The sequence below is a fragment of the Amia ocellicauda genome, chromosome 5 (assembly GCF_036373705.1).
Source record: "Amia ocellicauda isolate fAmiCal2 chromosome 5, fAmiCal2.hap1, whole genome shotgun sequence".
Classification (NCBI taxonomy): Eukaryota; Metazoa; Chordata; class Actinopteri; order Amiiformes; family Amiidae; genus Amia; species Amia ocellicauda.
This window is the reverse complement of record NC_089854.1, coordinates 46051884-46064909: the sequence shown is the minus strand read 5'-3', so window position 1 is coordinate 46064909 and position 13026 is coordinate 46051884. Positions and strand designations below refer to the sequence as shown.

The window sequence follows — 13026 nt, the reverse complement described above, 5'->3', positions numbered from 1 at the left end:
CTTTGGCTGTGTGTTTTGGGTCATTGTCATGCTGGAATACCCATCCACGACCAATTTTCAATGCCCTTGCTGAGGGAAGGAGGTTCTCACCCAAGATTTGACGGTACATGGCCCCGTCCATCGTCCCTTTGATGCGGTGCAGTTGTCCTGTCCCCTTAGCAGAAAAACACCCCCAAAGCATAATGTTTCCACCTCCATGTTTGACGGTGGGGATGGTGTTCTTGGGGTCATTCCTCCTCCTCCAAACACGGCGAGTTGAGTTGATGCCAAAGAGCTCGATTTTGGTCTCATCTGACCACAACACTTTCACCCAGGTCTCCTCTGAATCATTCAGATGTTCATTGGCAAACTTCAGACGCGTCTGTACATGTGCTTTCTTGAGCAGGGGGACCTTGCGGGCACTGCAGGATTTCAGTCCTTCACGGCGTAGTGTGTTACCAATTGTTTTCTTGGTGACTATGGTCCCAGCTGCCTTGAGATCATTAACAAGATCCTCCCGTGTAGTTCTGGACTGATTCCTCACCGTTCTCATGATCATTGAAACTCCATGAGGTGAGATCTTGCATGAAGCCCCAGACCGAGGGAGACTGACAGTTATTTTGTGTTTCTTCCATTTGTGAATAATCGGACCAACTGTTGTCACCTTCTCACCAAGCTACTTGGTGATGGTCTTGTAGCCCATTCCAGCCTTGTGTAGGTCTACAATCTTGTCCCTGACATCCTTGGACAGCTCTTTGGTCGTGGCCATGGTGGAGAGTTTAAGAGAGTGCTCCTAATCTCAGCTCGTTACCTGTATAAAAGACACCTGGGAGCTAAAAATTTTGCTGATTGATAGGGGACCAAATACTTATTTCCCTCATTAACATGCAAATCAATTTATAACTTTTTTGAAATGTGTTTTTCTGGATTTTTTTGTTGTTATTCTGTCTCTCACTGTTAAAATACACCTACCATTAAAATTATAGACTGATCATTTCTTTGTCAGTGGGCAAACGTACAAAATCAGCAGGGGATCAAATACTTTTTTCCCTCACTGTATACAGAGATAAGGAACTGGAATAGTCAATACACACATGCAAACATACCACGTAATCAATAGAAACAATCAAACAATAAATAGATATCTTTGATTAACATATAGCTAATATGTAGTGATGGACGAACACAAAGAAGGAATGGAGTTATGAAAAACAAAGTATGTACATAGAATTTACCCTCTCAAGAAAAGTGTTACACAATTGTTAGCAGATGAGCTATATCACTTACAAGAAATACATTGTGGTTTTGTTAAGACCTGATATTTCTTTAAAGACTTTCAAAGAATACTGTTTGTTACAGACACAATGAGCACATGGAGATATAAGTAGTGTGGTATTACTGCGAGTTGAACAATGAATGTTCACACTTCAGTTACAGAGATCCATTAATAATGACTTCTATAATGATGCTATTGATGGACCTCTGAGGACATGTATGTGTACAAGGAGAAAGGCTTGGTTATGTTGTTGGAATGGAAACAATGGGACTTGAGGGTGAACCGGGGGACAGACAGACAGCACCTGAGAGAGCCATATAGTCCTGCAGGCACCAAATCCTACCACTGGTTGTCCCATTGAGACAACTGAACAGACACTGTCCAAGTTGCAGGACTCGTACTACAATATGGGAAAGAAGCTACTAGAGACATCATCCCTTTAATTATTGCTGAATTTGGACATTATTGTTATGGATAAATATTGAAACTCAGTTTGGATTATGCCTACAGGGGTCAATTAGGAGCACTTTGAAATAAGAGTAGGTCACCAATAGACACATTTGCACTAAGTGTCTGACTTTATAATATTTGTAATGTCTATCCGCCAGTGCTGGAGAACTGGTTCAAAAATGTAAATGCAAAAGATGTTCCCCATGTGCAGATTAACTGCACCAAATGGTTGACAGGAGAGAGATTACATTTAATGGTATAATATCCCCCCTTGGTTAACGTACTTTATAGAAGTTTTAATTACAATGGATTTCTGTGTGAAAGTCCAGCCTGTTAAATACACACAGCATACACCATAACTGTTATGTCACTTTATGGCTTGACAAATGCTTTACTTACCAGAGGCGCTAAAAGGTGCATCGTCCTTTAGCTCTCCTACTGGCTCGGTACATCAAACACAATTCTGCGACTAAAGCTCTGCAGGCTTCAAATACTACAGTGTATGAGGTGCTGGTTAGGAGATAATACTGTACCCACAATTTTATTGAGAAAAGGTATACATATACACTTAATCAAGTATTAGTTAATTTGTTTATTGGTTGGTGCGGTTTACTGCTGTATCAAAACGTAGGCGCATGACTGTGCCATAGCATAAGAGAGACGTAAGAAAAGCCAGAGACTCAAATTGTGAAGACTATTGTGTAGAATAGAAGAAGACACCCCAAAAGCTGGCAATGAAAGAATATAGATGGTGGCCAGAACTGCATCTCGTTTTAAGACTGAAAATCATAAAAAGCTTTGAAGCAATTTTAGTTCAGTAAAAGGACATAGCCCCAAAATCACACAGACATAATCTAGTTTGCTTTGCTGTCTGTATATTCTTGTGACTGATTTATCTTTGGGAAGGTATTGAGGCTTCTGTCTCATGCCTTTATTTCAATATGTTACTGTATTCAGCCTGACAATTTGTGGAGATCCTCATCTTGCATCGTAGTTTTGACGATGAAGAAACTTGCACATCCTTGTTTCAATTGTAATATATGAGCCAAATAAACTGATGTTGTTTATGGATGGAAAATAAATGTCTATTTTGATGTTGTTTCCAACTGTGGTAGTATTTATTTCCTTTTTACACCTCATACAAACAAAGCAATGCAAACAACGTAGAAGAACAACGTCGTGCAGGTTTACATGACAATCCGTTAAGAAAAAACTTGTCACAAAACATTAAAAACAAACCAAATCTTTTATTAGTTGCAGGAGGTATGTTTTTTATTATTATTATTTTTATTCTGCATTCATGAACAGCTTTATGTAAATCCAGGACCATGGCAGTTCAGATATGGGAATAAGGCAAGGGATTAAAAATCTAAATACAGATCAAATGAAACACTCACAAAAGGAAACCACCAGGTAAAAAGAAACTCAGAGGAAGAACATGAGAGAAACACACACACACACACAAAATTACACACAACTGTAGATGGTACACTATGTGGATTAAAGGGAAGATAAAAGAAATCCGCAGACAAGACACAGATGAATCTCACTAACCTGGGGATGGGGAAATCTCAAGAGGAGGGTCACAATTCTCTGTCGCTAAGTATGCAACAAACACAGTTTGTTCGTAATTTTTTCATAATCTCAGGTTCATCTTCCTATTTAGCAGTTCGTTGGTGTTCTTACAGCCATGAGATATATAAATAATTTTCATATCATATGTACTTACTTTACATGGGCTGCAGTACAGGAAATTACTTTTTATCATGCGTGGCATCTCATAAAGATGCATACACGTATATAGCGCTGAAAGTCGAATCTGGACGCAAGAACCCAACCAACGTCTGTCAGTTGTACATTACCTGTAGCTCAGTGTAAATTATACTAATGAACAAACAAATATGAAAGTATACTAATAAACACACAAATATGTGGAAAATAATACATTACTACTACAATAGGTGCTTTTAGCTATAATTAACATTAACATAAGGATATTTTTTTGTTTCTCGCATGAAGGTGAACTTTGGAGCAGTTTGTTAATGAGGTTAATTATGTACTAAAGATGTCCAGAGAGTGTGGTCACAACCACACTCTCCAGAAAGTGTATCTTGCTTAAGACATGCTGCTTTCCAAGGTCAGGGTTAAAATAGAGGGGCCAGCTTTGACATCAGTGCCAACTGAACAAAATGCCATATCTCTTGTCACAAGGAGGTTTTGTCAGCTGTATCAACAGGCGGGGATCACCCAGCTTAAAGTCCCCTCTGTGCTTCTGACTAGAGGAATGTGAGGGTTTGTAGAGTGCAGACATGAAAGATTACAACTCTACCGCACAAAAAGTATTTGATCCCCTGGTGATTTTGTACGTTTTCCCACTGACAAAGAAATGATCAGTCTATAATTTTAATGGTAGGTGTATTTTAACAGTGAGAAACAGAATAACAACAAAAAAATCCAGAAAAACGCATTTCAAAAAAGTTATAAATTGATTTGCATGTTAATGAGGGAAATAAGTATTTGACCCCTTCGACTTAGTACTTGATGGCAAAACCCTTGTTGGCAATCACAGAGGTCAGACATTTCTTGTAGTTGGCCACCAGGTTTGCACACATCTCAGGAGGGATTTTGTCCCATTCCTCTTTGCAGATCCTCTCCAAGTCATTAAGGTTTCGAGGCTGACGTTTGGCAACTCGAACCTTCAGCTCCCTCCACAGATTTTCTATGGGATTAAGGTCTGGAGACTGGCTAGGCCACTCCAGGACCTTAATGTGCTTCTTCTTGAGCCACTCCTTTGTTGCTTTGGCTGTGTGTTTTGGGTCATTGTCATGCTGGAATACCCAACGACCCATTTTCAATGCCCTGGCTGAGGGAAGGAGGTTCTCACCCAAGATTTGACGGTACACGGCCCCGTCCATTGTCCCTTTGATGTGGTGCAGTTGTCCTGTCCCCTTAGCAGAAAAACACCCCAAAAGCACAATGTTTCCACCTCCATGTTTGACGGTGGGGATGGTGTTCTTGGGGTCATTCCTCCTCCTCCAAACACGGCGAGTTGAGTTGATGCCAAAGAGCTCGATTTTGGTCTCATCTGACCACAACACTTTCACCCAGTTCTCCTCTGAATCATTCAGATGTTCATTGGCAAACTTCAGACGGGCCTGTACATGTGCTTTCTTGAGCAGGGGGACCTTGCGGGCACTGCAGGATTTCAGTCCTTCACGGCCTAGTGTGTTACCAATTGTTTTCTAGGTGACTATGGTCCCAGCTGCCTTGAGATCATTAACAAGATCCTCCCGTGTAGTTCTGGGCTGATTCCTCACCGTTCTCATGATCATTGAAACTCCACAAGGTGAGATCTTGCATGGAGCCCCAGACCGAGGGAGACTGACAGTTATTTTGTGTTTCTTCCATTTGCGAATAATCGCGTCCCTGACATCCTTGGACAGCTCTTTGGTCTTGGCCATGGTGGAGAGTTTGGAATCTGATTGATTGATTGCTTCTGTGGACAGGTGTCTTTTATACAGGTAACGAGCTGAGATTAGGAGCACTCCCTTTAAGAGAGTGCTCCTAATCTCAGCTCGTTACCTGTATAAAAGACACCTGGGAGCCAGAAATCTTGCTGATTGATAGGGGATCAAATACTTATTTCCCTCATTAACATGCAAATCAATTTATAACTTTTTTGAAATGTGTTTTTCTGGATTTTTTTGTTGTTATTCTGTCTCTCACTGTTAAAATACACCTACCATTAAAATTATAGACTGATCATTTCTGTGTCAGTGGGCAAACGTACAAAATCAGCAGGGGATCAAATACTTTTTTCCGTCACTGTATTATAAATATATTCTAATCAATGAGTAAGAGGGAATTTCCATAAAGAAGTAAACACTTAGTTTGCTGTTAGATATGTTTTTTTTTGCCAGGAAAAATGCATGCATGCACTTATTGCTATTTATTTTCCTCATTACTCTTCCTACACTTTGTACACTAAATAGTGTGTGCATGCATGCTACTTAAACTATATGTCAGCCCATGCAAGAAGTAGACCCCCAGCAGGCCAAGGTCAAAGTGACAGGGCATCATTACATTGACCCTTTCTAGGAATAAGCAGTTTGCTCGGTGGCTGCAAAAGGCTTATGAACACAGGAAGCTTCTATCAAAGTAACACTCCAATGGCCTCGTGGAGGCGAATATACTGTGTGAAACCCAGGAGGCAGGGCAAAACAAGTATATTGGGGGGGGGGGGGTTAGAGGGGGTAGAGCTTAAACTGTTTGCCTGTTCAAACTGGCTCAGTGCTTACCTTCAGGTACGGCACTTGATTGCTCAGCATTGCCATCTGTAAAAGAAAAAAGAGGTCATGAGTTCCATTTGGTGCTGCTTCTAATTTGCAATAGTTCATTGAATATCAGTGCTGCAAAGGGTATTGAATAATATTACCTTTTTTAAATTCTCAATACAGTGCTCACATTGAACATAGGCAAAGGACTCCGCTTGGAATTCAAATTTAGTCCAAAAGACTATCATTCATAAGTGTTGGTGAAAACAAGTATAATGTATACAGAGAGCAAATGTACATGGGATAGTCCTAGGTTATAACCATCCTTCATGGGGCCATAACCACAAAGTATGGATCTTCTTGGGCCAACAGTCACCATACCTTGCCCAGTCATCATTTCTTCCTGCAATCAAGCTGCATACGAACCATTTCTAAAAACTGGGACATTAGTTATTTATAAATTAACTGACAAGCCCCCCCCCAGCCCAGAGGGCATTCAAAACACCTCCCAAATGGCAGGCAGGCAGGCAGGCCATCCCATAGGGAAGTCTACAGACAGCAGCACTATATAAGAACTTTCTGAACTTCATGCTTATGTTATATTGCCTGGAGGGAGGCAACCATTAGACCTGGGCCTTAAAATATGGACCCCCCAGAGATTTATTATCGCCTACAACGGTTTGTCATCCTGTAGGAGTTTTTGTTTTTCACTGCTCCATGTCTAATGGTTTATTTTTACATTTTGTATTAATTACTAAATTGATTGATTGATAAATTGAACAAGTCCAGTCATTTGTTTCTATTAAGTGAGGTATTCAGCGGTTTGTTAGAAATGATCCCCAAGTAAAACCACCAAATACCCTGGTTATACAATTAAATGATGGGGTTGGTTGTCCCAAGGGAAAACTGCACAGGTAAGTGTTCATCTGGGTCCGGGAACTGTAACCCTCTGACCTACAGTGTGTGGGATAATCAAATGCCAGTAAAATATGGGTCTCATGACTGAGACGGGATCAACTCCCTGTAGCTTGGAGATTGGTGGCCTATCCTTGAGGCCTAATCCTTGTTACCCTCCCCAGAGCTGCTGTTGAATCCTTACACAGTCGCAGGGTGCAGTGGAGTGTCTACAGGGCACCACTCTGACTACCACTTCGCTGCTATTTATATGCCGTCTAAATCAACAAACCCCATCTGTCACCATGCCCCGGCCCACTGCCTACTGGCCAGCGCTAGTGCTGCCAAGAGGACTTGCTGTGTTGTGTATGATTTTAATGTAACCCAACAATATAACACAAATATAGCCATCTGCTATATAAGGAGGCCTCAGCCTCCCATTAGAGAGTTGGTGTTGGAGGGTTGGGTTGTTGGTGTTGGTGGGTTGGGTGTGGGAGGGAACCTACCCAGTGTTGCCCATGTTTTGTTTGAGTATGTAAGTGACGTTTTTACACAGTGAAGACCAGGTCCAGCCTGTGTATTTTTCTTTGAGTTCTGTGTATCTTTTGTTTGGCCATCCTGCCAGTTTATTTTCTTTATTTAATAAAAGCCTGTTTTGTTTGCCTGTGATCTGTCTCCAAGCCTCCCTTACTGGCTACCCCGCCACAGTCCCCAAGACTGTATGTAAATGTACTCACTAGGGCTTTGTATATCTCTGACAGGGAAAACACAATTCAAACTGTCAAAAGAATGCGTTCGAGAAACAGAGACACCTGACTGCATACTTAGACATCCTTCACTGTATTTATTTCTGTATCGGGACAACCAGTGGTGATGTGTCAGATCGTATGTAGACAGGAAGGGAATGACATGAAGGAGTGTGTTGAAGGATGTTTCTGAACTCTGAATGAAAATGTTTAAGATCATACCATGAAAGCTAAGCTAGGTACAAAATTGATAAGGGGTATGTATGGAGCTTTCACAATATTAATTTGTCCTGTACTGCATATAAAGTCACAAGATTACTTTTTAAAAACCTGCTGCAATGTTGGGAAAACATAGTGAAACATTGAAATTGGAGGTTAAAAAAGTGGTGTTGCTGTCTCTTTCTAACCCAGTAACAGTGTAAAAGGCATTCCATAGTCCAGATTTGCTGTTTATTTTACCCACAATCTTCAGAGGGTGGGCTAGCTAATTAAGGAAAGGTGTTTATATTTTCTCTGGCTTGATCTCTCACTGTACAACTGCCACAATTAAAATAGTAACACAGTTGAGTCCAGAAAAGACAAAAAAACAATACACCACGCACATTAATTATAATAGACAATGCACACTCTCTTCACAGCTTCACTTATACTATTTTTCTGCCAAACTCCAAAGCTAACTTCATGCAGTCAAACTGAGGAAACTGTAAAGCATACCCGCACATAATAACAACAGGTGCTAAATTCATATGATGATGGCATGTCTGTATTATTTTGGTAGCAACTTTGCTGTTTTACTTTCCAATCAGGACCAACAGAGCTTGACTCCTCCTAGTTGAAATTCCAGGTACTGCAAGTCGGTTACTCAGCCTGAGTCCAAGACCAGGAATGGAGTATGAACTGCTGTGAGCAAACAAACTTTAACCAGCTGATGTCACCGGTGCTGGCGTTATATAGGGTTTGGTCTTCCTTGGATGTCCTTGTCATCTTATTTTCCATGTCACCTTGGCTTCTGTTTTGGCAGTGGCGTCTGTGAATTCTCCAGTACTGCTGGCCAGCACTGCCAGATTCTTTGGTTTATTTTGCTAATGACCCTGAAGAATAGCTTACATTACAGAACGTTGCTGGAAAACATAGCAAGGGGGGTTGGGTGTCTCTGTTGGGCACTTGTTCTCATTAAGGTAGGCAAAAATGTAACTCATTACATTGAAGCACTATTGTTTTACTGCACCAGATCAATGCTGTAATTCAACTGCATTTTGTGCTGTTCCTATAATAGCCTTAGTTTAGTTTAGTTTAGTTTAGTTTAGTTTAGTTTTTTTTATGGTGTGTGTTATTCCTTTAATTATTATTCATATTTTTAATTAACCTTCCTATATTTCACATGCCTAACCTACAAGATGTGTTAAACGTGTCTTTAAAACATTGATTACTGTAGAGAGTCACACTAGACCTGATTATTTGAAATAAATACCCATAGGCTGGGAATTGTGTGATTGATTAATGTTGCAGAGGTGTTTGGGACATGATGCCTTATGTCCTTTGATTACAAAGCTGAAATTCTTCACTCCAGTTTCCAAGACAAATGAGGCACAGACACACTTTAGTTGAGTTTTTGTTTTTTGTAATACAAAAATATAGAGAATGCTGGGTCAGGGAAGAATGAGTTATACTTCATGTAACCCAGACAGCTATTTATTGTTGTTTGAGGGAGTGTGTCAGTGTGAGAGGTGACAGGGGGGATTCGACATAGTGCTCCAGTACAGAAAAGAGGGATTTGCAGTCCTTCATAATGAACTATTACTAGCTTTAGGAATTCCTGGCTGGACCACATGGTTTGCTCAAGAAAGTCTGTGCTGTGTTTGAGCGAGTCACTGTCATGGCAAACCTATGTTGGGCTGAATCTTTACACCCTTGTTCCACTCAGCAATTACAAAGCAATGGCAGTAAATGAGGTTCCGAATTTGTTTAATATTGCAGGAGACTGTTAACAAATTTTTGGTTCTAATTGGCATAAATTCAAAAACATAAATAAATGAAGCCACAGTTCACTCTTCACAAACACTGCTTCCACATACACATTCCATCCCAGTAAAGCACAACTAGAGAAAACTGTCAAACAAGACACACCACTGTTCAAATCTGGCAGCAGTTAAACTTCAACTGCTTGCTATTCAAAAACAATGGATACCTCAGTATCAATCTATTGCCATTCAGTGAAATCCAGCCAAATTTAATTGCATCCTGAGAATCGTTTGCTTGGCACTATAGAGTGTGTATATTTTGTCTAAAGCTGTTTTAAAATATTTACATCTATATATAGTAATAATGTGTTTCCAACTCAATTTTGATATCAGCTGACAGCTACTGTACTATGCTAGCTAAATCTGATATCCTAGGTTTGTCAGTATGGCTGCGATTTAATTTCAGTTGTTGAACAGATTCATACCAGCATGCTGAAGGTGAGAGGAGGTTTTACCTGTACAACTTCCACAACAAACAGGGAAAAATCTGCAAAAAAATAAAGAAAAGGTGCATATCTTGGCCTTAGGGCCGGATTAAATCAAAATTTTGATCCACCCGCTAATAGAAAACTACAAACCTGTACATCATAGCGGTTACATTTATGATTAGAAGAACGTGACATCTTACTAAAAATGAAGCCACAACTGAGTACAGTTCTGTAGTTTTCTGTTAGCGGGTGGGTCAACATTTTGATTTAATCCGGCCCTTAATCTTTTACGCAAAGTCATTCAAGAGAAAAAGAAAGGGGGGAAACTTTGAAAGCAACGTATAATTTGGGAAGAACGACATCTGTCAAGGTCTGCAGACTGGGAACCTGTCCATTTGCTGGATGCACTATTTGTATTAATAAGCGTGATCGCTGCAACTATTTTTGGCGGCACACTTTCATCCAAGACAAATCACCATCACTCATCAGCAGGTCCCTGCAGCCGGGTAAAAGGACAGTAAAGATCACAGGCTGTCAGCAGGCATTCCTTAATGAGCCTCTGAGTGACAACTGAAATGGCAGTGCTGTGTGGAAGAAACACACAGGCAGAGAAACTATGCTCATTATCTGACCTGGCACAGAGGGCCAGTATACTGAGTCAAAAGAGTGCCTGGGTTTCCCTACCATTGTGTGATACAACAACGCATCACCAGCTAAGTGCAGCAACAATGACAATCTGACACTAACAGCTGGCTGCTATTCAGAAACACATCATATATCATTCTGTGTGTGGAGTGAAAAATGATTCTCTGTTAATAATAACAATACATAAAATCCATAAAAACAGCATATTAGAACAAGCAGGAGCACAACCGATTGTTGCCTAGAAATACATACAAACCAATTCAGCAAACCAAGCCAGAATCTCAACACCTTTAATCCATATTAATCTCTCCTAAATTACTTTGGCACCACATTGAGATAGTATTTATGTCTCAATTGAAAAGCCAACAAGCCAGTGGGAGGAAATTGAAGAAATCATCATATGCAGCAAAGATTTTCAGCGTATTCAAATTACATCAAAAACAAAACTCTCCTGCTTTTGCAGTAGAACATTTGCTGAAGAAAGAATACATAAGAGAAAGTTTGGTGCATAGGCTAACAACTTGAAGAGGAAACTAAACATAGATAAACCAGCTGCACAATTCTAAACCAAAGAAAAGGATAAACGAGTAGATCAATACAGGTTGAATTTATCTTTGAAAATAGTAATTTGTCAGGTGATGCCCATGGGTGTGTTTGTGTAGACTTCAAATACAATTACACAAATAAGATTTAGTAAATGTAACACATTCCCCCCAACTCCAGTTGACAGGAAGTAGCTGCATTCAGACATTTAAACAATGCAAATTATGCATCTTGAGTGTGCCTTTATTTTATTTTATTTGGCTTGTTTAACCCTTCCTATTCTGGCTATAATTAAAATGGGACAAACTTACCAGCTTTCTTGGTGGGCTCTGGCATTGTTAATTGTATCCCCCAAAGAGTCTGAACACTGCAAAGGCACAGTGCAAGTGGAAGCCTCAGTCCTGTGTGTTTAGATGCAGTTCAATATCAGATCAGAGGGGGAGACGAATTCCCTTCCTTTATATACAGCCAGCAAACTGACACCTCCTCTGTGTCAAAGCTCTGAAAGATGGACAAGCCTGACCTGCTCCCACATCCCCGATGGCTTTTCCTGGGATTCTTTTTTGGTCCCACAGTGTTGTGGTGGCCACTAGGGGTCTTCGCTGGGCCCTGGCAAGAGACTCATCAATTACAGAACCCAAACCTAGCTGAGAGAGATCTTTTCTAAGCTGTCTGAAAACTACTCCCTGGGAACTCCTGGTTATGCATTCTCCTTCCGGATTACCAAAATCCGCACACTGTACAGTATTCAGCTTTGGAGTGGAGGGGCTATTCCAAGACAGAAACAATTATCTCATAACTAGACTAGGCCCATACAGAGCTTTAATTTCCACAGGAAATGTAGCCCTTGTGGATGGGGGCTGCAGACAAATGTGCATTTGGACCAATGCATGCAACTTTAAGCATCATTCCCTCTTCACTCCAGTATTCAGAGCATCTACTCTCAGTGTGGAGTTTATACAGGTGGAATTTATTTTTGAAAATAAAAAAAATTGAGGTGATGCCCATGGATGTGGTTGTGTAGACTTCAAATACTATTACACAAATAAGATTCAGTGAATGTAGCACCCCCCCCCCGCCCATGAAAGTACTTTTTTGATAGTTAAAGAAAACTGTTTTTATTAAAAAGTACTTTTATCTCTCCTTTTGCCTTACGAGGTTCAATTTCACCTTCCATTTCCAAGCTACGTACAAAGAAAGATGAATCCATCAGGGTTAGGTTCTCTTTTCTTTTTTCAGATTTTCAGAAATTGGAACATGAAGGATTTCTTTCAGTGTGAAAAATCTAAAAATCTAGTGTTCAGTGGACACCTCCTCAATAGGGCTCAGTGCAATGACATCTGACAGTCCAACCCTGTGTCCTTCATCTTTTTAACTACTAGAAAACACTGACTCCTACTGTATTCTCCGTGCCAGTTTCCAGGAAAGACCTGGCCCAGATTGCATTGAAAAGGGGCAGGTTTAATACTGTGTTTACTTTTTTCCTCAAGAATTTTCTTGTTCTGATAACACTGGACAGGACTTTGTTAGTTCAGCTCTTAAATTGAAGAGCGTGGGTTGTAGATTGTCAAAGTGCTTTAGACACATATTCTTATATTAAATTATCCTCATGTTACATTAGACTTTTAATCTTGGAAAGTAACTTCAATCTTATGAACTTTAACTTTTTTAAATCTTTCATGTTTTAAAACGCAATTTTGTTTTCATTTATTTCAGCATAATAGAAATTTCAGCAACATGCAGAGTGAGTATGTGGTAGTGGAGAGTACC

At 40.2% G+C, this 13026-nt stretch overlaps 1 protein-coding gene across 1 annotated transcript in view; it reads right to left on the bottom strand.

The window, feature by feature from the left end:
- mybpc1 (myosin binding protein C1) overlaps positions 1 to 11662 on the bottom strand; it is a 45788-nt gene extending 34126 nt beyond the window's left edge. The window contains exons 1-3 of the mRNA XM_066705474.1: positions 11568 to 11662; positions 6004 to 6039; positions 3260 to 3304 (exon numbers count right to left, since the gene is read on the bottom strand). Coding sequence (XP_066561571.1) covers positions 3260 to 3304; positions 6004 to 6039; positions 11568 to 11592 — 106 coding nt within the window. The 5' untranslated portion in view covers positions 11593 to 11662. The remainder of the gene's footprint in view (positions 1 to 3259; positions 3305 to 6003; positions 6040 to 11567) is intronic.
- Positions 11663 to 13026: the final 1364 nt, after the last annotated feature.